The sequence below is a fragment of the Larus michahellis genome, chromosome 3 (assembly GCF_964199755.1).
Source record: "Larus michahellis chromosome 3, bLarMic1.1, whole genome shotgun sequence".
NCBI lineage: Eukaryota > Metazoa > Chordata > Aves > Charadriiformes > Laridae > Larus > Larus michahellis.
Genome location: NC_133898.1, coordinates 63,240,269 through 63,265,770, shown reverse-complemented (window position 1 = coordinate 63,265,770; position 25,502 = coordinate 63,240,269). Strand labels below are relative to the sequence as shown.

The 25,502-nt window shown below is 40.9% G+C and overlaps 1 protein-coding gene across 2 annotated transcripts in view; it reads right to left on the bottom strand.

Annotated features, from left to right (window-relative positions):
* The window catches only part of TIAM2 (TIAM Rac1 associated GEF 2), a 175,699-nt gene that overhangs the window by 46,966 nt on the left and 103,231 nt on the right, over nucleotides 1–25,502 (bottom strand). The window contains exons 10-17 of one of the 2 annotated variants that reach the window (XM_074580462.1): nucleotides 20,334–20,519; nucleotides 18,961–19,107; nucleotides 15,342–15,404; nucleotides 10,618–10,785; nucleotides 7,834–7,935; nucleotides 7,285–7,366; nucleotides 6,268–6,360; nucleotides 4,939–5,199 (exon numbers count right to left, since the gene is read on the bottom strand). In XM_074580462.1, the coding sequence (XP_074436563.1) occupies nucleotides 4,939–5,199; nucleotides 6,268–6,360; nucleotides 7,285–7,366; nucleotides 7,834–7,935; nucleotides 10,618–10,785; nucleotides 15,342–15,404; nucleotides 18,961–19,107; nucleotides 20,334–20,519 (1,102 nt within the window). The remainder of the gene's footprint in view (nucleotides 1–4,938; nucleotides 5,200–6,267; nucleotides 6,361–7,284; nucleotides 7,367–7,833; nucleotides 7,936–10,617; nucleotides 10,786–15,341; nucleotides 15,405–18,960; nucleotides 19,108–20,333; nucleotides 20,520–25,502) is intronic. The other variant, XM_074580463.1, reaches the window with a different exon arrangement.

Here is a 25,502-nt window from a genome sequence, read left to right as displayed (position 1 = left end):
TTTGAGCTTAAAAGAGTTTCCTGTGAAAGAATAAAAATAAATTTCTTTCATTCCTCACACACGCAGTGCAATGAAGGCCATGCCCTACAGCACGATGAAGAGAATTTAAACGTCGAAACAGCTGCTAGGCAAACAAACAGGACCTGATTTGGGAAGAACTAAAAGTAGAAGTTATTTTAGAAATGTTTTTCATTTAAGTTTTACTTTTACTTTTGTTTACAAATGCTTTGAATGTAACATTAAAAGACGCTTACAAAATGCTTTAAAAATGATGGGCAAACAGTGACGAGCAGTCCGAGCCAGTGCTCCTGGCACAGCCCCCAGCTGCTGGAGGCCACAAGGCCACCACATCCTCCTGACTTTATCTCTTTTCTTAAGCGAGACACACAGGGCTTTCTGATATTCAGGCTGGGCTGGGGCTGGAAGAGGATACAGGGAGTGCTACCTGGAGAGGTGTGCGCAGCGACGTTGCGTACAGCCAGCTGGCTGCAAGGCCAACCTCTGCCTCCCTTTTCCTCCCTCAACTTGGTGGTATCTGGTGAAGCTGAACGGAGCAAAGTTTTTTGGAGAAGCTGTGAGTTGCAATTACACTTTACAGAGGCATCTAAACCATCTAGCAAAGTGTACTTGAGACGGAAAGTACTTTAGAATTGAATCCAAACCAATTATTATGACCACATTTTTAGAAAGAATTTAGTCACATCAGAATTAAACTTGTGGCTGACTGATGTGCTCGGCTTCTGTGTACGCTTACCAAGATTAAAATCAGAAGCAGCTCATGTCTTGGGAAACAGAAGAGCCACTTCCCATGTGAAGGTTCAAACCACTGATCCTCCTCCTGAAACAGTTACGTTTTGCAAAAATATCTCAATGTTTAGCAGATCAGGAGCTGAAGTGTCATTGTTCCTCTCCAGCACACATCCCAGCTACTTGTCAAACAGCACGAAGCCTGACCCTCTCTCTCTGATTCCAGCCATGCTTTATACATGAAATTGCTTTATCAGGAGTGACTCAAACCAGCATGTCCCAGACTACGCTGCTGCCCGGGGATCAGCGCAAGAGGTGGGAAAGCAGAGGGCAAAACCCATGCTCCAAGATGGCTAGAGAAGTGCTCTGCAGGAAGGCTAGCTGAAAGGGAGCTTGCTGCCTCTCACAGTGACTCTCCTTGCAGCCAGCCCTCCAGGGGCACCTGCCTGCTCCCCACTCCTCCTCCTCCTGCTTACCTGGCTCTGGCCCTTCTCAGACCTCTGCACCCGCCGGTTCAACTCACTGAGTTTGCAGGGGGGAGGAAAAAAGACACTTTTCTCCTTAATTAGCTTCATCAAGGGCTCCAGCAAGTGCTGCTGCCAGCACAGGGGCGGGACAAATGCTATGGGGCTGGAAGGGAGGGTTAAGGCAGTGCAGGGGAGGAGGAGGAGCAAGCCTCCCCCTTGTCAGCAGCACCCAAGCCTTCTTCACTGCTCCTGGGACCACACCTCTAGAAAGACGGGCCAGACAGGAACCCAGACTCCGCACAGAAGGTGAGCGCCCTACCCCAAAGATGAGGAGTACACAATGGGGAGCAAAGGAACAGCACATGCATCTTTATTTTTTTTCATTTTCCATTTTTTTAATGGTTTCTTTCCCACTTAGCTCTCTAACCCTCCCAGATGAAAGTGTTCCTTCATGGAAACTTGCTAAAGCATATCTAAACTGCCATCCTCCACTTTTTTCCTTTTCCCTTCTTTTAGTCAGAGAGATCTGTTTACAAATTAGGGTTGATTTCAACAGCATCAGCTAACCAGAAATGACATTTTTTTTGGCAAAACCCCACTTGCTGGGGGGAAAAAAAAAGATTGCCCAACTCTGACAGCAACTCACATACTGCAACGGGTTTTCACACCTACTAATGCCTTCTACCTCCTGCCTCAGCACTCTATAGATATACCATTAACCCACACAGCGTTGCCCTAAATATACAGTTTTCAATTATTGTGCCTTCTCTGTTGTTTATTCCTCAAATATAAGTGCCATCTTAAAATGGCATCTAAAAAAGGCATTTTTTTCCTCCACAGTTGTAAGAATTCCAGTCCAGTTCCCTCATTTTTTAATTCTACACAAACGCTTGTTTAATTTCCTTAGCACTGGAGCTTGGACCAAATTTAGTTGGTCTGCTATTTGCTTTTCCACATTTACGAGTGCATTTTTTAAAAGTATTTCATCTCATTTCTTTTCCAGAATAAGCTTATTACTAGCCAAGTGGCTAAGCAGCAAGCACATAGCGTTGCCACGTGGGAGATCAAATGATATGACCACAGCAGGTCCAAAATACAGCTACGAAGGTCTAGCAACCTCTTGGAGAAAATGAATCACTGTCACAGAAAATTCCCTGGGAATGATTTTTAGGAGTGGCAGAGTTAGTGGCTTTGGAGAAAGTCGATCACTTCCCTTCTGAACAGAAAAAGGCTGCCAAAGTTTGCCACGAGGTATAATTGGGTATCCTCAACACCGCAGAATACACAGGAAAAGGCATTCATCAGAGTTACGCTAAGCAGCTACAAAACTGTAAACAAATGTGGACAAACTATTACCCCCCAAGTAATACGAAGCCAGTGATTTAAAAGTAAATTCTGTTTTGCTCTCGCCTGGTGGTTGTCACCAAGCACCAGCCAGGGTATTACAGCGTGACTCAGTGTGTTTTCCAAGCACTTTGTTATTAACTCATTAATCCTCACAGTACTCTAGAAAGATAAATAGAGTAAGTTAATTTTTTTTAAAAAGGGAGGCAACAGGAGAAACATTAAGGTTTTTAACTGCAGGTATGTACCTTGAGCCAAATTGTGCTTGATTTTTTGAAGGAGTCCCCCTCCGCTGGCACTAACTGACTTCCAAAGGCACTGCCTTAGAAGAACAGTCTCATCATGGGCAAGAAAACGTCAGAAATTATTTTTGAAAACTGTAGTCTTAAGAGTGACTCACTCAACTCTACCAAAGGAGACAGAACAGTATTGAACACTGGATGTGAATTTAAGAATCTCTGGCCTCCCAAATCCCTGCTTGGAACATTAAATACCCCCTCTTCTTATCTAAAATCTTATTCAGTTTTTGAGTCAGTAACAGGACATAGAACAGTTAAACCCTTTATGATTATCTATTAATTCAAAGTAATGCCGTTTTCTTCTGTTTCCATTTGAACTCGATCAGATACTAAGCACTGAATTCAATAAACATGAAAGTACTTTCCCCGAAGCTTAATTTAGAACTATTTGTTCCCTTTCAGAATAAAATAAATCTTCCTTAGCTGCTTTTAAGCAGAAAAGCAAATATACTATGTCCCTTTATCCACTAGTGCTTAGAATATAATACGTACTCCAGTAATTTCCTATTATAATGGAATATTTGCACAGGTTGCAAATTTATCCCAATGGAATGAGGAATCTAGTGAATGGACACATACATTTATTATATGGAATACTCCAGGTAATGCTGGCCTATGATATCAAGCCAACAAGCTGAATGATAGGCCTGGTATAATTATGTAATTAATTAGCTCTATCATAATTTTTGTTTTATGACACTAACTTTTATGTGCCACTAGTCAATTTAATGGCATTTTAAATTGAAATAAGGCCCCTGAGAGAGATGCTACTTACTGTATCACAAATCTTGTATTCAGATTTCTTTTAATTTCAAAAGATGACCTAATAAAATTGCTTTATAATTGAATCCCTTCTAACAACTTCTCCTGTGCGATTCTTTTTCTTCTCCCATTTTTAATTACGAAAAAAATTCCAATCAGAAAACACTTGCCACCGTAATTACATACAAAAACCAGCGGTCCCTTTTTGTCCCTCTTGCTGCTCTCCTGGCACAGCAGTGCGCCCTGGCTCGCTTTCCTGCGGAACTTTACTAGCATCCCCCAGAGGTGCAGTGAGGAAACTGCATCTTGTACACTCCAGAAACTAGAGTTAAATTTGCTTCTGTCTTCTTTGAAATACAGTCAAGGCATGGGAAGGAAGTGGAGCAAATCCCCACGTACTTTCTATTTCAGACAGGTATTTACAAGTATTCTGGTATCACGAGATGTATTTCTCGTGTGAAGTAAGATCGACTAAAGGAAGGGAAGGGTGACCACCGCTCTCCTCCACCCAGCTATGGCAGTACCCCTCGACGTGCCACCTCCTATTTCCAGCTGAAAAGGCAACCCAGCAGTGAGCATTGGCACCTGCTTTGGGGCCAAGGGGCCGTGGTGTCATCCAGGAGCAGTCCTTACCAATGGAGGCTTTTGGCATCTTCCCTGCCTGGCGCTCCTCATATGGAAACCCATCAGGATCTCCCCCTGACACAGCACTGTTAGGATACGTCCTCCATTCGTTGCTTAATACAGTGGTATTACATTGAGTAAGAAATATGAGCAGACAGTAGCTGGTTTTTTGATAGGCTTTCTTCTACACAGTGAGCAACTGTATCCAACAGGAACACATTAATATCATTGGGTGGAAACAGAGCTAAATGACTCCTTTCTGAGATGATGAGGATTACTATATTTAAGGTATTCTTAATGTATGTGGTACTTTACCATATGTAAAGCACAGTAAACAGAACAATACTTCTGCCTCTGAAAGCCATCACATCATTTCAACCACAGATGCTTGGGAAATGGATGTATTGGAGGTAGCCGAGATGACACAGAACAGTTAAGATTGATAATGCTGGGTGGTACAACCAAACAGATTAAAAGAATATAATTTCCCAGCAGAAATAATCATATTCTGTTCCATTTCTACTTTCTAGAAAATAATAAAATAACAGACAGATATGGAGCATAAATGGAACTTAAACAGTTTGTACTTGGGTTTCTCACTGAAGCAAGCACAGAATTTTCGACATAATTGAGTTTTAAAAACCAGTGACATTGGAAGCGAGGTGAAAGTAATGGAACTACTGTTAACCTCTTACCATTTGCTGTGTTCTTTTTGAAGTTATCTAGAAACTCTTCCAGGAGCTGTGACTGGTTTGGAGGAGGCAACAAAGTCTTTGGGTCCCTGGAAATGTCACCATCTGACCAGGACGCACATAAGGGTTGCTGGGTCCCGTAATGGTTCATTCTCAGAGACAGCATTACGCTCCTCTCTGAAAACGATAACTCCATCTGTCTGAGTTCAAGATCAGACACAGCCTCTCCATTTATACTCAGGATTTCATTGCCTACTCGGAGCCCTGGGAGCACATGAAAGGAAAGAAAAAGGAGAAAAAAAAGAAAGAGGGAATATGAAATGTAAAGGGCCACAAACCAAACCTTATGCTGATTCACCTTTTATTTTTGTGGTTTTAATTCAAATAGCCTAATCCTACCACAAGTCCATTAGAATCAATTGGAGCTTTATTTGTGCTACAATTATGCAGATTGACCTCATGCTTACTTTGATAGATGTTACACAGAGTACAGCAATCAAGTTGTTTCCAAAGATGCTACAGAATTTGGTGGGTGGGAGGGCAGCACAACTTTCAAGAAGATTAGAATAGAGACACCTCTCACAACTCAAATACCCCCAGTGTACTGCCCCATAACACATATTTCATTATCTGGGAAGAACAAGGAGCTACTCGCGCGGATCAAATCGTTCATGCAAAACTGGAAAAACAGCGGATGAAGTCTTTATCAGCTTTGGTATAAATCTAAACAGTGGCAACCGCTGCCTTTCAAGGTCAACAATCACCAAGTGGTCATTACCCTCAGGTAGCAAATGAAACTGTCTCCATTTCTCTGGGTTTGTCTCTCTGTTTTTCAGAGAGCAGAACACATGCGATCCTGCTGTGCCGATAAAGAGAAGCACGGTTTCTGAGCAGCGCCGTAGAGAAGGCGCTCACAGAAACATATGCAGAAAACTATTTTGGGGAGGGAGGCTACTTTTCATACTTTTCATTGCCAGCAAAAGTGGGAGTGATGGGTCCTGGAGACTGACCAAGACCGTGAGGTTCACCAGCGTGAGAAGAACTCTTTCTCCAGCCTGTTCCTCTGTGCTAAAGCACTTGGTCAAATGGCTGAACACAGACTTTGTCTCCAAGGGCAAACAAGAACTCTCCCCGTTATATTGAAAGGATAATTCAGTACTTTGTGTACATTATCTTTCCCAGTATCACATACTTTCCATGGTCTTCAGGAAAGAAAACTATGAACAGCAAAAGCCAAGAACCATTTCAGACAGCAGTACTAAAGCTCCTTCATGTTTTGGGACTTTAAAAAGATAATAAAGTACAGTATTAAACATAAATATGATATAATACCTTCCTTGTATGCCAGTCCATCAGGGAGAACATCACTTACAAATATACGGGTGAGATGCTGATTTTCATCAACTTGTGCTGTGACAGCAAAGCCTGAAGCAAAAGAGGTTTAAATCAGATAGATAGAATTTCTCGGAAACATTTCCCTTTTATTTTGTGTATTTAGTAGACTCTACACAACCAGGGTGAGGATACTTCTCGTGAGAACACACCCACACAGCACAGAGAAATTATCACATTGTTTCTCAAGGCATTGTGAAGCCTGGTAAAGTTAATAGGATTTTTCAGCTTCCTGGACATGCCATGCTGGGCCATAAAAAAAACAAATTACATTTAAAAAAAATATTTTCTACCTCAGTCCCATATGACATTTTAATAACACAGCCCATTGTTATGGTAAGAGTTCTGCAGTGTGTTCCTCAGACATAGAGGCATTTTAAACAGATCCAAAAACTGGAAATCCAAACTATAAAGCAGCAAAACCATATAGAACAGTGAGTGAGACAGCCCAGAAAGGAATAACTTATAAACCAAGAGACTTGCAACTAAAGAACAGCAGAGCTGCCTTACAACGGTATCTTTGCAAGATATATAATTATTCCTAGGCATAATGGCCTCCCACGGATAAAAGCCTGTCAGAATTTGTACCAAAGGACACTCTGTTGATACTGTGCCAACAGAGGATCCCACTACCAAAAAACAAAAGGGCAGACCTTGACCATGGCCTGACTGAGACTGATTGTATTAATCCTCGCAAAGGACATTTGTCTTCTGACAATTCCATGCTTGAATTATTTGGCCAGTCCAGCAGAATTAGAAAGTGGACCCTTTCCAAACGTAAGAAATGTGCTTGTCAGTGTAAAACAACCAGTTTGGGTCTTTGCTATAATGCCTTGAGTCCTTTGCATACTCAATGAGCTACCAAGGATGGCTCTATCTGCTCTCAGAGACAGTAAAGTCACAAAGAGAGAAAGTAAGCAATGAGAAGAATAAGAAGAAAAATTCCCAAGAGCTTACCAAAATCACTTATGTTTTCAGTCTTTGTAAGACGAACGTGATAAACATTTAATGGACAAATTTCTATTTCATCATACACCTGTTAGGGAAAAAAAACAACAGAAGTCATCAAATTATGTAATTGCAAGCATCAAAACTCAAAGGTACATCATGAGAAATAAGCACAGTACTCTTTGCATCAATAAAGAGCCAAAACTTGCTGTCTTTACACAGATAACTGTTACTCTGCATGCGTCACCGGTATCAGGGGGATTAAATGCCGAGTAAGCTGAAGATAGAAAACCCATCCTGGAGTATAGACTGACACTTCACTTTTGTATCAGAAGCCCCACTTAAATCTTCAAATGGTTCTTGAAGAGAGTGTTTGCAGTGCCTAGCCACCCAAACATCTGCATGGGCATGGACTGTGTGAACGAGGATGGCAGAATGCAAACCAGGAACAGCTTTAAAACCTTATTTTAGGTCTAAATCACACATATGCATAGGTGATAATTCAACTGTAGCTACCAACATCACGGAGCTTTATCTAAAAGGAGTCACACTTTCCTGGTCTACTATGTATTCGTACGGTTCAGGAGCACAATACTCCGTATTTTCATCAACCAGTCTTCTGAGTTGTAGGCCATAGTGTCTTGGCTCCAGCTGTTTCATCTAAGGAATAAAGAGAATGAGGTTTGGAATTTGTTATTTATTTCCAGAATCACAAAAGACAAAGAAGTGACACACACACACACAAAAAGCTCTTTAGAAATCATGCAAAAGCAATCCCCAACAAGTCATTTTCTAACCATTTTTGTAGCATAAACAAAACTAGCTGCATTGCTTAGGAGATACGGTTCAAGCGCAATTTCCATTTTCCCTCCCAAATCCTTTCATAAACACTGTATCTTAACTATTAGATTAACTGAGTACTGCTATATGTTTCCAAAGATATCACAACTGTTTTCTGTCCTTTTGAACTTAGATTCACAACCATCTTTTTCTGTGACTACTTTTAATGACTCAATTCTGCTCAGCAACTTTTTCTTCCGATGTTGAATATATGCACGTATGGGCTGTTAGGAGAGGGGAGGGGATGGGAAGCAGGTTCCCTAAGGGTTTGCCTTTATTGGATTTTATTTTTATTGCTGGGTTTCATCTACGATCAGAGAGTTTCACGTATTTTTTTTTTCACCATGTGAGGTCAAAGCAAAAATCCTGTCTCAACAGGAAGTCAAAGGGAAATAGGAATATTCCCAAAGGATATTAGCCTGAAAGTGTCAAGCCCCTGATGGGAGTCTCTCAGACAATCAGGAAGCTGGTGAGACTGCTACACAAAACATTTCATTTTAGCATATTAATACAGCAGCATTTCTAGAAGCGGAGGAAGCAACATTTCTAAAAGAGGAGGAACGAGGGTTATTTAACCTCTTTAACGCATCTCTGCAGCTTACAAAATCTAAATCTACTGAGTAACTAGTAATTACCTTAACATTTTATTATGTGTAACAGTTTACAAGTTGCATGTGTTCTGTATCCTGAACAATTGTATTCCAATGCACATTTTTTTCTATATGTGCTATCCAAAAGCCTCAGATGGAAAACAGAAATGAGGAAAGTATAAACCCCATAAAGCATGAGTGAAGGGAAAAAAAAAACAATAACCCCTTTGAACTTTACCCTTATACACATAACATTCAAACATGTTCTGTTAAGAAGAAAGATTCCTTACACTCACCAGAGCAGAATGAAAATGTAAGAAGGAAAAGAACCAGGATAGATGAGCAGAAAGTATTCAGCATTAGAGAATGCTTATGAAAAGCTTTACACACAGAATAGAAAGAAAAAATAAAACAGAAAAACATTTAAGAAAAAAAAATCAAATAATTTAAAACTAAATTTTCATGCGATGCAGACAATGAAAATTAAAAGTCAGCTTTAAAATTACAAATATTTTGGAATGATGGAGTAAAAGAGGTAAGGAATTTCCTTGTCAACTTAAGTTTATATTTATAAATTTTATTTCCTCTTTCTGGGGTCTTGCATGTCACCAACTACTTCGAAATGTTTCAGCTCTACCTTGCCATCTGGTGGTCAAATAATGTCTCAGACAATCCCTCCCTTTAGCCTGATGGTACAGTGAATTTTTAAAAAGTAAAGCCAGGCATTAAACTGTTTATCCAGGACTCAGTCTCCACCAGCAAAAGCAACGAGAATATAATTTCTTCTCAGTGATGCATTTCTTCTCAGAGACGCATTGTGACTTAGCTAAATCAGTGTGCTTATTTTGATTTTAAAACTATAGTTCACCCTGGATTTTTAAAAACTTGTGTAATTTAGTAATTTTTTGTTTGTTTACAACATTACCAGGTGCAAAGAGCCATTAAATTGGATCCTTTCGTTCACTTAGAAGCCTCAAAATTCATTACCTTCAAGCCAGTTGAATGAGCTCACCTGAAAGTTCAAACTAACCTACGCCCACAACTACAGCTGGATTTTGTACAGGGCAGCCCTCCTTTTTTTTTTTTTCCTTCTGTTTTTCCCCTTTACTTGTGAAGTAAATAAACTATATTTACCAGTTGTCAGAAAACAGGACTTGGGACTAAAAAGTTAGTTTTTCCAAAAAGCTTGTCTGCATAATTTAAGTGACTTGAATCTTGAAGTTAGAGCTAAATTCAAGCACTGACATATGCGGAGACAAAGGTGCTAGGTACGTTGAGACTTTCTAGAGGTACTGGTCTTCTGACTGTCGTTAAAATTGTTATTTCTGCTTTATCTTCAACCTGTGACTCAGTTTTCTGTCCCAAGATCTATAGCAATTCCTCTCAAATTGCTGGTACTGACTTTCAGAAGGGAATGCACTCTTTGAAATTCACAAGTAGAGCCGGTACTTAATTACAACCTTAAAAGGGTACTTTAAGAAGCAAACATGATGGCCTTTGTCACAGCAGTCTTAAATGTCTTAATCTCCTGGCATTAACTCCACCAGTCCCCGCTACTCCTCTGCGATTAACTTGCACAGAACTGAGTTCACTGCAGTGACAACGTGGAATGGACGCGTGCTGAGATTTCTCAGGAGCTGACTACCTGGCAAACCATCTGAGTGTTCTTTGAGTATTCACTGTGTGCTGTCTCAAGCAATGCTTCTTGAAAACCTTTCCACAACCCTGCTACCTTGGCTACAATGCATAAATAACACAACTAAAGGAAACAGAGCAATGTGCCTTAATACTTAGTAGTGACAGGGAGATGCTGGTGTTATGCTCTCACTATTTAGACGTCCTCTGATATATTAGATTCCTTCTCAAGTCTACAGTTATTAACAAGGTGCAATCATACATGAAAAATGAGTACCTTGCATGCCAAAGACAAAACATCTTCCACCCTGTGCTCTGGCTTGAGGGTCAGGGCCACTCCTTGGCCGTCACAGAAGTGAACGTACGTTTGTGTCTCCCATGCACTCTCCTTCTGGATGCTCTCTGGCACTGAGCAGTAGACATTCAAAAAGTCATCGACTTGCTGCTGGAAACAAGGGAGAAAATGTACAACATATGTGTTGCAAAAATTACATTGGCAGGTTGCAGTGGATATGTATTTAAACACGGTACTGTGTATTTCCCCACAGCAAGAGAGGGACAAAGTTCTGTTACCAGCTCTCATTCACTATCCAAGACTTCATTTTCTTGAGAAAGGATTGCACTTCCTCTGCATTCCCATTATTGGCTTTCATGCCTTTATCTCCTATCCTATTAATTGTTGATTTAACTCGAAGTGACAATATGTAGCTAGCTGATATTATATCGCAGTGCGAATAAATTCTTAAGAAGAACTGAGTACTACAATTTTACTTAATTAACAAATGCAAAAAAATTGGAATTACTGTAATTTTGACCAAAAATTATAATTTAGTAAACTTCCAGCAGAGAGCACTGTGGAGCAAGGCTTGTCATAACATAATAAAAGACTAAAGCAGGAGTAAAGTGTTCCTATTCTATTTACAGTTTAAGAACATATTGTTTCATAGGTAGCACAGGGCATTTGCCTGCTTACCATTTTGCTTCACATTCACCCTCGTTCCAAAGCCACTCCAATGGATCAAATAACAACATCCACCCTGAATAAATTCCCTGTCGTTTTCTCACCCTTCATTTTCACACTTTCTTCTGTGCTGCACTTCAGGCTACACGTTACAAAGGAAGCCACACAAGGAGAAGGAAAACGCTGAGAGCTGTTCAGAATTTGCAGTTTCACTCATATATTTGTCTTTGCCTAATCAGCACGTCACTTAAATACTAATATCAAGGCATTTAAGTTTATGCAGATAGGGTCCCTCAATTCTCCCTACAGTCAATGAAAAGGGACAATAACCTCGTAAAGTGGCAGAACTGCCACCCAAGACATATCTTAAGATATCCTGATCTGTTCTCAGGAGTGCCTACCTCCCTAATGCATTTTCTTTATATTTTTGTTTGTTTGTTTGAGTTGGGGGGTTTTGTTGCCAACATAAAGCCCCTTGATTACGCAATTCTTCCTCCTGGCTCTGCAGGGACACAAGCCCAGGGGTGCGCTGCAATTAAAAGCTGCGGTAAAATCACTGCACAGGGACTGCTTCCCTTGCTGCAGGCAGCAAAGATATTGACAACAATCTACCAGCATTAACAGAGACACCAGTATTATTTTGTGTTTCCAAATAACAACTGTGGCTGTGAAAATAGTGTAATAAGCAATTCTATTCAGGTAATTACTAAACAATGCAGAAATTCAGGTTGCTGCTGACCCAGAGTAAGGCACAGTAATAGTTTGATGTCAGAATAACGCTGGTTTTGGCAGAGTAATATTAATGAATCTTATACCTCTTGCTCAGCTGTCCCTTTTAACTAGTTGAAAATGAAATTTAAATTAACACAGGCCCATCGAAATCCTACTAAAATCCAGCAACTACTATACCTAACAGGAACACTATTACGCAATTAATGGAGCGATGAAATCTACACCAGGTGAAGTTTCACCTCGGTGGCCATGGTTCCAGACTGCTCATAACATTGGTGGTGTTGAAGAAGATAATTCCCATAGAAGCGTGGTCCTCTCAGAAAGCACTAAACCAGGTGCCTGGGAATAAACGCTGACTTCCTTCCACGGTGTAAATAATAGAAAGGGCAAGGCAGGCCGGCTGCAAGAGCTGAGCAGGAATGAGTTAGACTGAATTCTCTGGCGGCTTCCTTCAGGGAAAATCAGTTACGTTGCCCCAGCGAGGGAGATGCTCCCAGCAGCTCAGAGGTTTGTAACTACCCCAATGGTTTATTGCACTGCAACAGTAGTTCTTCAAATCTCTGCAACTGAAATAAATCTCACTATTGCCAGAGATGAAAAAAACCCACAGCTGGAAACACAGAGGATGAACGTGATGAGAAACAGGTTTAAGGCCACCTTTTTTCCAGAAGCTTTTAAGACAGGACAGAAGGTTCTGCAGCCAATGTGAGAAACTTCCCTTTCCTTGCCACGTACACTGGTGCTCAGGCAAACGCCTTGAGATAAACTCGCCTCTGTTACTAAACACGACTCTGTTCCTTAACTGCAGTCAAGGTACTGTTGCTCCATCCACATTTTCCATCTCAGAAAATCTGACATGAAGGGAGAGATTATTTTTTTTTCCTGTTATGCCTGCAGTGACTAATTCTACAATAGTTCATTCATTCATTGCCACATGGTTATAACAACCCATCCAATTTTCCAGAAATAGGTGCCAGGATTTGCAGACTGTCACACGTGTGCCACAGGGCTGCTGCGGGACCAGTAGGTTACTCCGTAATTTCCCCCCAGTATTTGCCTCTGTTTTTATCATCTTTTTCAGGGAAAATAGAGCCTCCCTGGCAGACCTCACTATTCATCATTCGCTGCACTCCTCAGGTAGCATTTTATAAAAGTTTTGATGCTGTTTTTGTTTTTCATTTGAAATCAGCCAATGAAACTGAGTTGATGCCAAAGTAACAGTTTTCAGAGTTATGATGAATCACTTCTGAGTTGTCGTGTGACTCATCAAAATGTCAGGATCTTAAAAATGTCCACACTATATTTAATTCCCATTAAAAAAAAGGTTTTAGAAATAAGGTTGAGATAATAATAATATTTTTCTAGAAATAAGGTTGAGTTCCAGAGCTCTGCTTCAGAGCTCTGGAACAGCTCCCCTAAGTTGGGGAGAAAACAAAAAACCAAAAAAACCCAACCAAACAAAAAAAAAAAATCACAAACAACCCTTTTTTTTTTTTCAGTCTTGAAACACAACCTGTCTAAACTTTGTAAAAGCCTGGCCCAAAATCTGCAGTGACATTGCCCCCACGCAAGTCCCCTCTACCCAGGGAGCGGAGCTGCAAGCCCCTGCCCGAATTTGGAGCTGGCTGCAAATTTGGAGCTGGCTTCTTTCGGAAGAAATGTTCACGGGGTGCACCCAAGAAATTCTGCCTCTTCTCAGGTTTGGGAGGGACCAAATCTTCCCATGTTTTAACAGCACCGTACAGGAATGAATTGTGTTCGCTGTCTCTGAGGTGGGAAATGGATGCCATCACACACCACACCCAGTGGTACATTCTGGAGGAATTTGTAAGTGTTCTCTACAGGAGATAGTTTCACCCAGAAATCCCTCATAGTTATAATTTATTTTGAAAAGAGAGAAGAGATTTGGTTTAAATACTTTCCCACCCCCGAACATAACAAGCAAGTAACTAAGAGAAGTCAGGTGTTTCAACATACTTCTTCAAAGAACTGACAAAATGTGAAGATACTTTCAGGAGACAAAACAGCATTAGCTGCTGTCAGTGGGAGATGCCTCTCTCAGTGGTATAACTCCTGCATAATTACATACTTCTTTCTTACCTAGCTGTTAAATGAATGCACTTGATGAGAAAATAAACCATGTAGCACATAATGATACAAAATCCAACATAAAAACCTATGAGAAGTTATGAACTTTGTCCAAACCTTCCTCATGAGATTCATTACAGCTCTTCATTATAGTTAATCATTTGCAAGAGCAATATTTCATTTTAAATGTAGATTTTCAGTTTTTGTCTAATACCTGGTACCCAAACCCAGCTGAAAGGGAACAGTACGGTAGTGTGATTTTTAAAGTCTTCTTTCAAGTTTTAGGCTGCATCGGGGGAGTACCTGGTTCAGGGAACAAAGGAGGAAAAGGGACAGGGGGTAGACAGGAAGGCAAATACCCCTTTGAGTGTGGCACATGCTACCATCAAAGAAAGCCGGCTATACCATATAGAAAACAAAGTCCAGAAATCCTGTGCCTAAGACTTAATTTGACATTTTTATTTGGAGCCTGCACAAGCTTACGGAGGAAAAGGATTCTGTCTGTGTAAGCCCTACAGCACAAAGACAACGCTCAGTGGTCCTAAATGTATTTGATTATGGATTTTGGAGCATCCTGCTTCGCTTCCAGATCAGGGGACGGCGAGGTTATCCCCAGGGAGGCTGCAGGAGCTGAGGGATCACGACTCACACCAGGCAGGGGCCAGCAGCAGCTCTCCTCCCCCTGGGCACCACAGGAAAAAAGACACAGCTATTTACCGGGTAACGAAGCCGAGGGGATGCCGCTTCCTCTTCCTTCACTTGGGCAGTCTCCAGCTATATATTAACTCACACGTCTCTGCTGGTATGCTCCACTGACTTTAATTAGACTTTATTTGCCTTTATACTCAAACACATTCAACTTCGCCTTTATACTTCAACAGGTTCTGTTGAAGTAGGCAAAGGGGAAAAATACACCTTGGGTTTTGCCATACTGTGAAGGATACTTTCAAACAAGCTTGGTTCCAAATCTCTCAGACAGTGTATTTTTTTAAAATTATTATTATTTAAAAAAAAACAAAACAAAAAAACAGCTACCATGTGTGTTCAGAAACTTTCATTAAAATGGTTTCATTAGACAAATTATAATCCTGCTATCCAACACTAACTGCATTTTATGAACCTCTGGTGGGGTTTCTGAACCAGCCTTATCATACACTTAGTGAAATACATTCAGGAATTTAAAAACAAGATGGTGCAGAATGAGGATAGGCATATCTTACCTCAGCAGAGTTGGCTGAATTCTGGACACCAGCAAATCCATGTCCTCCAGCTGAATCAAAAATCTATTAAAAAAATGACAGATAAATAAATGGTTTAAACAGATAAACCCTTTATTTCTTACCTCTGTGAGGTAAATTCTTTGAAAAAATAAAAATGAAAACTAAATGAGTAAATATATAGCAACCTGCTAAACCCCAGGGATCTTTTTGGACTTTTTATTGCTTTGTTTTGACTAGAAGTAGTGTTAAAGAAATAAAAACTTTCCTCTATAAAGAAAATTTAAGCAAGTTTTCTCTTTCAGGCTACGTGCACACTCACATGCAATTATGTATAAAAGCATTAATATCCTCCTAGTGTTAGGTACAGCTACAAATCTCATAATGATTTAAAGGAACTATTTAAAATCATTGTTGCTGTCTTCTAAAACTTGTTACCTTATAGTTTTTCATCTCTTCTAACTGAGCAGTTAGCTTGACGCTATCAATGCTTTAGAGGCATACTTGACCCAAACCCCACACTATTAAGTAATGAAAAAAGCTGACTACTGTGTCTGCTTTGGAAGCGATGAAAGCAGAAACGGAGACTTACATTCTCCCATCTGTTTTGAAAGCTTAACTACTAGTATCTCACAAATGTGTTAGGCTTATTAATGAAATTTGTAAAAATCCAATAAATGGCTATGGGTACAAACAGGTATTTTGGTGATAAGGGTTGTATAAACACACAGATAGACCTATACAGTTTATACATAATGTTGAGATTTTAAGGTAATAACATTACCCTTCCAAAGTGAAAATATAAATAGCAATTTTAACTCCTTCTGCAGCCAACAAATCAGGACAATATTAAACATACATCTGAGGGTTTTTTGGTTTAGGTTTTTCTTTCTTCCCTTTTTTTTTTTTTGTACAAACAAAAGCCTTTCAGATAATCCAAGACAACAACAAGCTCTCACTTAAAATTTCATATGAAATCTAGTGTCTGCCAATGCAAATTAAGGGCACCACTTCTGAACTTCCCCTTCCTTGTCTCACCCACAGACCTAATCAAAGTATTTTATTGTTTATGATTTCTCAAAACAGTTTATCATTTAGACACAAGACAGCAGATAAGCATTTAAGAAACTGGGGATAATGTGAGCCTAGACAACCCCCATCTGCTACAGTGCAGTTTTATTAACTGATTTGTAAAAGACTGAGCCACTTCATTAATGTTTACGAAAGCTTCCCAGCATAGAAACTCTGAACCTTTTTTTTAATTAATACCAGAAAATTAAACTTTAGATAAAAAACTTCTGGGATACAACTATGTTCAAGAATATACCATCTAATTTTGAAGCTAAGGTACAGCAGACTAAAACATATCAGCTCCAGTGAAATTAACTTTAAATCCAAGAAAGCAAGACATTTTTAACCTATTGTCCAACACAGACACTGGAGCACAATGAGCAGAGAAGCGAGCTCCGCTTCTCGGCTTAACCCAGTTTCCCAGTGGGCTGAAAGGGATGGCAAGAAAGGCAGCCTCAGGCCTATTCCAATTTTGATATACAATATACAATTATGTGCCTACACAGAAGTCTGAGCAAGGACGTGGCTCCCTTCTTCAGCCATCTTCTAGGTTCATAGGTCAGTTTTCAGTCCATGCCCTCAAAAATTCCTCACTTTTATGGGTATGAGTCATAGCTCGGTGTTATTCATATGCAACACCCAGCATTTACATTTCCTTAATTTTATTGTAGGATGTTTAATTAAATATATATATATAAATATATATATAAAATAAACACAAGAACCTCAGCTCATGGATGAAAATGAACACATTTTTGGGCCAGCTGGTTGCAAGGTTCGGAATAAGGAGCGTGAGGAATGAGCTGGGGGGAACCTCTGCCTGCTCCAGGACTCCCTCCTCCACGCCTGGAAAAGCACTGGGAGGGCAGCAGAAGCCTCCTTCCCTTGCCACGGAAATAAGATTCCCCGTTCCCGAGCTCGACAGAATCCCCTTCACAGGCTATAAAGCATACGGGAGGATGTATTACCCAGTTAAGACAGCGCAAGGCATCAGCTCCGCTGGGAACAGAGCTAAGGGGCATAACGTCCCTTCCCTCAGGGCTCTTGTTAATAGAGAAATAGAGATGCAGGACTCGCAGACTAGCCTCACCTGCTGGGGAACACAGGGGAAATTACACGAAAAGAACGACCCAGAGAAAATGTCTCCTTCAATTCCCTCTTTCACAAGACAGACTTGAGTTTTATTCTAATTCAGTTGCACCACGTAAACACATCTTGATCGATATGCTAAAATGCATAACAGTCACCCCAAGAAGCTTCATCCCAGCACAACACACAGGTAAATATTTACCTATTAAAAATACAAACCACTAGACTAGAAAATCCTGACGTGTTATTTTGCATCATTAAATCTGTTGCATCAGCTCTCGGACTATTGCAGCATGCATACAGATAGGTTTGTTTAAATATTCCACAAGCAGGTTACCAGACATGCACGATTAGCTGATTTTCAAGTGCTGATCATAGAATTTTGACTAATAAAATCAAAATACAAGGGGCCAGGGAACAGCAGGAACAAAGTCACCTAATGAATAATGCACAAAAACACTGTTTCGCAGGAGAAACAGCATACATGGCAGAAGCTAGTGAAAACAGTAATGTTCTGAGTGTGGGTGCACCTCTACGCCTTCCTCACTGTCAAGGAAGTGTCTCTGCTGTTATTTACCTTTTTTTTCAGGGAGAAGGCAGTAAACTTTTGTTTCACATTTACTTGCATTTTGATTGAGAAAATACAGACTCCAGAAGTGTGGGGTTCAAACTAAACGCGTGCATGGGCCACCAGTTTCACCCAGAGAAAATGCCCCTGTGAGATGCTGCAGCTTCATGGGTAAGGCAGCCCTTCAGTGGGAGCATGCAGGAGCACCCAGCCTGCCCCACCACATCAAACCTGCCTTCAGCTGGTGTCAACTGGCACAGCTTTATTCGACAGCTGTCTGGACCAGCAGCTGGCCTCATGTGTGACAGTGGTCCTCCCCTCTCGGCTAAAACATACTTCCAAGCAGGACGTGCTGCGTTGAAGGCCATGCCAATCTGTCTGTGCAGAAGTCTCTCCTCTTTTTTCCTTGAGGACTCACCTGTGTTACCTTACATTAAATTGCAGCAGTACTTCAGAGTCCCTGACATAAGCCAGCGCAACACTGTGTTAAGGACTGTGCACACAGGCTATCTCCAAAGAAACTCTACTTCCAAACAGTCTGCAATGTGCCAGAAGGCAAGTATTCATAGAATCATAGAATGATTTAGGCTGGAAGGGACCTTAAAGATCACTTAATTCCAATATCCCTGCCATGGTCTTGTGCTGCTGATAACAAACTAACCCACTGGGTCAAAATCTCTCATTCACCAATTTTATTTATTGCAAAGAAACCTAGAATTCAATATATACTCTTCACAAGTGATACTTGCATTGCAAGTCTGCCATGTCTACTGAAACTGTGAATGCAAATTTGACGGACAGACGTCTCCTACCCCGTGCACCAACAGCACCTTTGTAGGATGAGCCCCAGCAGAAACAAGCCCTTATATGCTATCCCCAGCAAATAAGATCTACCTGAGTTATGGAAGGTCGCTTTTCTTTTCCTTTTCTTGCCAATGTGTCCAGTCCTTTTAGCGAAGAAAATAAACCCTTCTTATTTCGGACTCTTTGTGACAGAGAAAGGGTACGTTTCCTGAGAGCAGCTTCATCCCTGGAGCAGATCTATTTAAACACAGAGACAGGCCTTCCTATATCACTTTCATAAGAGCAAAATATTGACAGTTATTTCAACTTAAGGCATCAAATGATAGTTACTTCAGCTGACCGCAACGCAGTATGTCAAGGTGCAAGGACAGTACTTTAAACTTTCAGGGGCAATGCTTGTTTTGGTATTCCAATGGCGTGATAGTGTAATTTTTTTGTCATGGGGCAAAATTAGAAGGTCATAGGAAGGGAAAAACTGAGAAAACATTGCTCTGGACAACAAAAGAAGTTAATGAAATGACCCCAAAGAAGAATGATAACCTATCATTCAGATATGAAACGGCTAGAGGAAGAAAGACTCAAAATTGCCAAACATAGGAGATAAACGTGCTATGGCATTGAGTTATTAACAAGCAATGACATAAACCACACAGATAAAAACAGTGGCAGAGAGAAACTCATTCCCTGACGGGACTTTCAGGACTACTATTCAGATTGACTTCTCATGCAGCAAATGTGGTCCACCCCTCTCTGCCAAGATCAGCCTCACAGCCCTGCCAAGGTTAAAGAGCAGAGGCGAACTTGCTACTGCCGTACTTCACTTAAAGCTGACAGGGTGACAACAGCTTACAGCAGCTGTGGATGTCTCTCATTCTTTGCAAATACAGGCCACAGTTCTGAAAAAGTGACTTATAATTTTGGATTCTCTCTAGTTTTAGCCTATTCTAAAAATACTTCCTCCTTGGGAGGGTATCAAACTGTTTCTGAAAAACAGAGCCATCTAGGACCTCCAAAAGAGATCAACTCTGTCCACGGGAACCTGAATCACTTTTGGAAATTTCAGTGTTAGGCTCTTTTCACTCTAAGTGACTTAGCTCCTATACACTTTAAACTCTGAACTCAGTGGAGCTGAAATCACAGGGACAAAATTTCAACACAATAACTCACCTAAATCAGAAGAATATTTTTGTTTGTTTCTTTTTTTAGATATAGGGAAGAAGTACCCAATTCTGGAGTCCCCTCAAAAAAGTCATGGCCTTTGCATGGTTTCAAAGTATGTGTCTGTGGAAGAAAATCTTTTTTTGCAGTCAAGGAACAGGCAGAAAGGGTGAGAGGGGCACAGGGCCATCTCAGCCAATGCATGTGGGTGTAGCCATGTTTTATCCAAGCACCATTCCACATCTAAGTACAATATTAATGATGTCTTTGTGTAACGCACCCATGAAAAGTGCATTCGAACTTACCAGTGCATGGAAGGATGAGACGGAGAAAATGCCGAGCCGCCCCAGTGCCAATTTTGAAGGACGACTGGCAGCAGCCAAAAGGCTCTTTGGGTTTGGGAGCTCCCCACCTTGCAAACTGGCTAGGTAACATCGCATTCGGAAAAGGTCCATGTTGAACTTTTCCAGGTTCTGTTCCCATTGCTGGATCTGTTTAAATACAAAAAGGGACAATTAAAAGGGGAAAAATGTCTTTGTGGGCTGCATTGAAAATCCAAGCTCTTCCACAAACCCATAGTAAATTACTTTCATCTGGTGGTATATGGATTAGATTAGTTATTCCCTGCCAAAACACATTCAGTCATATTGTGTTACATCAACCCAAAAGATGGCTTGAAATAAAACAAAGCTGGTGGTCTTAAATGCATACTGACAAGACGAACATACCATGAGCTTCGGGTAGTTTGATAGCCACAAAAGCAGTTACATAAAAACACAGCCCTGTGGTTCATGAAGGCTTTTTTTTTTTTTTTCCTTCTTTCTCTCTCTCTCTTTTTGGAGATTAGTTTTGTTTCCTTCATTTTCATGAGCTTAGATTGTACAGCTGGCTGGCTGAAAGCAAAGCTGCATAGCTACACTAACACACTTCGCAAAGTGAAGTAGCTCCACTGATAGGTCCTGCTCTTTCTTCGCTATTGTCCTACGGCCTCTCTATCTGTAAACAGGACACAATATTGGCAACACAAGCGTGTGCGGTTCTTTGTCGGACTAATAGCTTAAGACATGCTTATGCTCAGGCAAACTGCAAAAATGAGCTATATATGCCCATAAGCAAGAATGTGTACATAACCTTCACGTAATTTTTAAACCTATCTAACACAGGTACACGCAGATGTAACAGCTTAATCCACTTTCAACATAAAATTAGGAAAGTGAAGAGACTCAAATATTTACGAGACAAAAAAAGTTCTAAATCAAGACTCAGATGACAGATTTTAAGTATTTGTGTAGATACACACTTATCTACACACATATTCTTGTGCACAAAAGTCAAATTTTACTTTTCGTTTCCCCAACTTACAGATTGGTAGTTGCAGCTAAAATCTGCCCCACAGCGTATGATAGACATTGAGACTGATAAATAGTACAAATAAAAAGGCAGAGGTGTTTAACAGAGTTGGCACATTCACACATGGGAAGGCAGAAAAGGCACATCCATTAGGTTAATGTACACTAAGTTCACGTACTGAAGATTGTTAAAATCCCCTGACAATGCTGATCTTCCGATATCAGCTCCAATCGCTGCATGTTAGTGTTCAACAGGTGGTTTAGAGCTGCGGAGAAAGTTCATCAAGTTTTCTCTAATGTGCATTGCCTTCATGCCTTTCACTGGCACACCCTGCCTGTCCCTGTGCCCACAGGACGTTATCACCTCACACTGCGATTAACCAAGGTTGGGACCAGCACCTTTTACGACTCAGAAAACAGGCTGATAAATATAATAAAACTCCCAGGTGAACTACGACCCGCAGGCTCATCTAGAAGCAAAATCAGTTCAGTTTCCTTGTAATGCTGCCAAATATCACAAGAACTAAACAAGTATCTTGCCTCTTACTTTCAACAGTGAAGAAGCGAGCAGTGAAAGGGTGAAAAAGTTCCTGTTAACAAAACGCTGCTAAGTCTTGTACTACAACTGAGATCCTGCCTATTCTGGCTTCCTCACACACATGCTCACAAATCGTGGCATCAGTTATGACTATACTTTTGGAAGTAAGACGTAATCTTATTCGGCAGGAAAGTGAATAAAGGGAAGACAAAATCTTGTAGATCTGCAAATGCAGAATTATAATTTACAGTCCACTTAAAAAAAAAAAAAACCTTTCAAGGAATGACTATTAAAAGCAAATGACAGCACTTACAAAAGCTTATCATGAGGCACAAAAGTTTAGAGAAAAAGGTCAGAGATACGTAAGGAAGATGCCTCATCTCACCTCTCACCACAGACATTCATAACATGCATCCTTTGTGCCCTAGAAAGAATAATCATTTTTTCTTGGGTTTATTTGATCGTTGCCCTTGACTTTGCATTCTTTGTGCCCTCAGACACTCCTCACAGAGCGTTTTTCTGCTTGCCAGTACTTTACGCATGGGACGGCTCCAATAGGAGGTTTTGTGACGAGCTCTCTCTCTGTGTCGACACCCAACTAGAATGAAAACATCGTTGTCAGCTTTTCACAAAGCCAAAAGCTACAAGCTCAGGTGAATTCTTTCCCGTTGGGATGACACCTCCATGGGCACGGAGCCAGGCCAACTTTGAACAGCTCAGGAACAGAGCAAGGCTTGTTCTGGGCACTGCAGGAGTGGAGCATCCTGTCCCCACTGAGCAGGAGCTGAACACAGGCGTCCTTGTGTTTCCAAGGCCTTCTTCAAAATCCCCATTAAACATTTGTACTAAATTGTATTTTAAAATAAAGATAATCTAAGAAGGGGGAGTGGGGTACAACATGAGGACATTCTACAGAAATAATTAAATTAGGTTGTTTATCAGTCACACAGGATGCTAGCTAATCAGCTCCAAAAGCGTCAGTAATCACAATGTTACATTTAATGGCATTAGCAAAAGCTGTAGGCAGGGAATTCCTGGGATTGTCTTGTAGTCTTATCAAAACCAGGGATGTCTGGAACCAATTGGAGACCACGAACCAATACCAGCTGCTATTTGTCTAAGCCTTTTAAACTATGATAATTCTTCCTAAAGATTTATATTCTTGAAGACTAAACGGGGGAAGCACACAAATACAAAAGCAACAACTTCAAAGCGCAGTATGACCTGGTCCATGACGTTAATTTACAGCCTGCAGACGAGCTGCTGTGATCCTTCTTCTGCTATTGTGTGAGGCGAATCTCTGCCCCACGTGGGAGGACTGCCTAAAAGACGGCTCAAGGACTTAACTTCATCGTGCCCAGACAAAACGGCCCTTTCGAAATCTGCTCGAAAGAAAAGGGGGAAAAGTGGATGCACCAGACAAGCCGTGAAAGTGGGAATGGGTGACAAAGGCTAACAGCAGCACGAAGCAAGTCTGCAAGGAGATAAGAGATACGGCCTGACGTGTGGCACGCCAAAACAAGGGAGTACATGTGAGCGGCTCAGCTGTTGCGCTTGCCTTGCATCGCCAGCTACAGAGCCCGGGGCATCCAAAACCATCCTCTCTCAGTCACCTCCATGTGAATTTCTAGGAAAAGCATGAAAGGCTTTTCCCAGAGGAAAGGGAGGATGTCATTCTCAGTACAGGCAAATGTTTAGGCAAGGATTTCTGGGTTTAGTGGCAGCAGGAAAGAGGCTCGGAGAAAGGCAAGGAGGGGCCACCCAAATAAATGTATTCAGCCTAACAGGATCCCTGTAAGGTAGAGAGAAAAAGGAGGCTGTGGCAGAGAGATAGAAAGGAGTAAAATTTGGGAAGCCGCAAGAATTAGGGCCATGAATTATTTAGCCTTGGCCACCGGGAGAACTCCTGCAAGGAAGCCTGGTGCAGGGACGAGACAGTAATTATGTGGGGAGTGCTAAGTGACACAACAAGCTTTTGCATCAGAGATGTAGTTCAGGAATGAGTTTTTAAGAGTTAACATACAAAGGAACACCAGCACGGTACTTTTGGCAGTACTTTAGCAGTAATGATCATTTTCAGAACATAAATAGCCAATTCTCCTCCAGGCTAGTGAAAAATCAATTCAGACACTAAGAAAAAATTGTAAATTAATTACATTTCAAATGACACAAACAGATGTGCTAAAGGAAGATGCTCAAAAGCAGGTCTCTGTTAATTCAATAACCCTGCTACGTTTTCTATAGGTAAACTCTGAAGTGGGAGCTTAGGAAAGGGAAGGTAAATACATTCAGACCAGACAATATAGACCAGTGGTGACGTGGGGATCCATAGTCCTATGTGCTATACAGTCCTCTCTGCAGGTGACATTTCTCGTGGCACCTCCACTTGAACATGCTTAGGGTTTGCAGACTGTAAAAGGGAGGGCCCCAATAGTCCCCCATGAAGGCAGTGCCACCAGGGTGGCTCAGGGAGGGTCCCTGTTCCTCACACTTCTGATAGTAGGGTGCAAACAGCATCTTTTGGGGGTTGGGGAAGGACTGTCTCATTTGCAAACACCTGCTCTGTACATACTAAGAGAGCTCAGTGCAGTAAAACCCAAACGAGTATGTGAATGGCAGAAAGCGGTGCCAGAAACGACACCGTATCAACTCGAGGTAGTAATACTTCAAGGACCTAGAGAAGAAACTTCTTTCACAGCTCACCTGATAACAAAACACCAGTTCCACTTGGTGCTTATTTAAGGCAGCACAAAAGAAAAGATGCACAGGGAGGAGAGACTTCTCTCAGTGCTTAAGCCTTTAAAAGTGATTGGTTTAATAAAAGTTCTAATACTATATAGAAACACGAGCTCCTCGCTGACACAATTCACTATCTATAGCAGTAAAAAATTCAGAATTTTCTCCTACACACATCTTCTGCCCAGATGGAAAGTGTCTCTGTGAGATGATGTAGGGAACTCTACGGATTTAAAAGAAACTTCTGCTGCTGCTTCATATGAACAGCTTTCCAACCACATTACAAACAACACCAAACTCTTTGCATTCCAGTCCCTGGTTCTCAGACACAATTCATATTGTACCCATCTGGATAAATGAGTCACTTGGTTTCTGGGGACAAGGCAAATATTTTTATTGTCATTACTTCCTAAAGAGAACTCAAGCAAAAACATCACTCTCCCAGAGATTCCATTACTTTAAAGGGCACTACAGAGATACTGTCATAACTTTTAGCTCAAAGAAATAAAAAAGGGAGCATAGTAGAGTACAACAATGATGAGCAGTTAGCAATACCCTTTATGCCTCATTCTGCCTAATGACTTACAGAAAGGTTAAAAAAAACTTCCTGAAATTAAAAAAAATAATAGCTGCTTTTTTTTTAAGTAAATGCAGTCTTTCTGCTTGTTTTTGGAGGACAGAATTTTCATCATTTCTAACCAAAACAGAGAGAGGAAATCTTATTCCCAATACCACCGATAGCACAAAAGTGCACCCACGTGTACCTAATTAACATTCTTATCAATAATCTGATTGAAAATGGCAGTATCGCATGTATGTCTTTAGCTAGGGATGTAATTAAGAAAGCCACT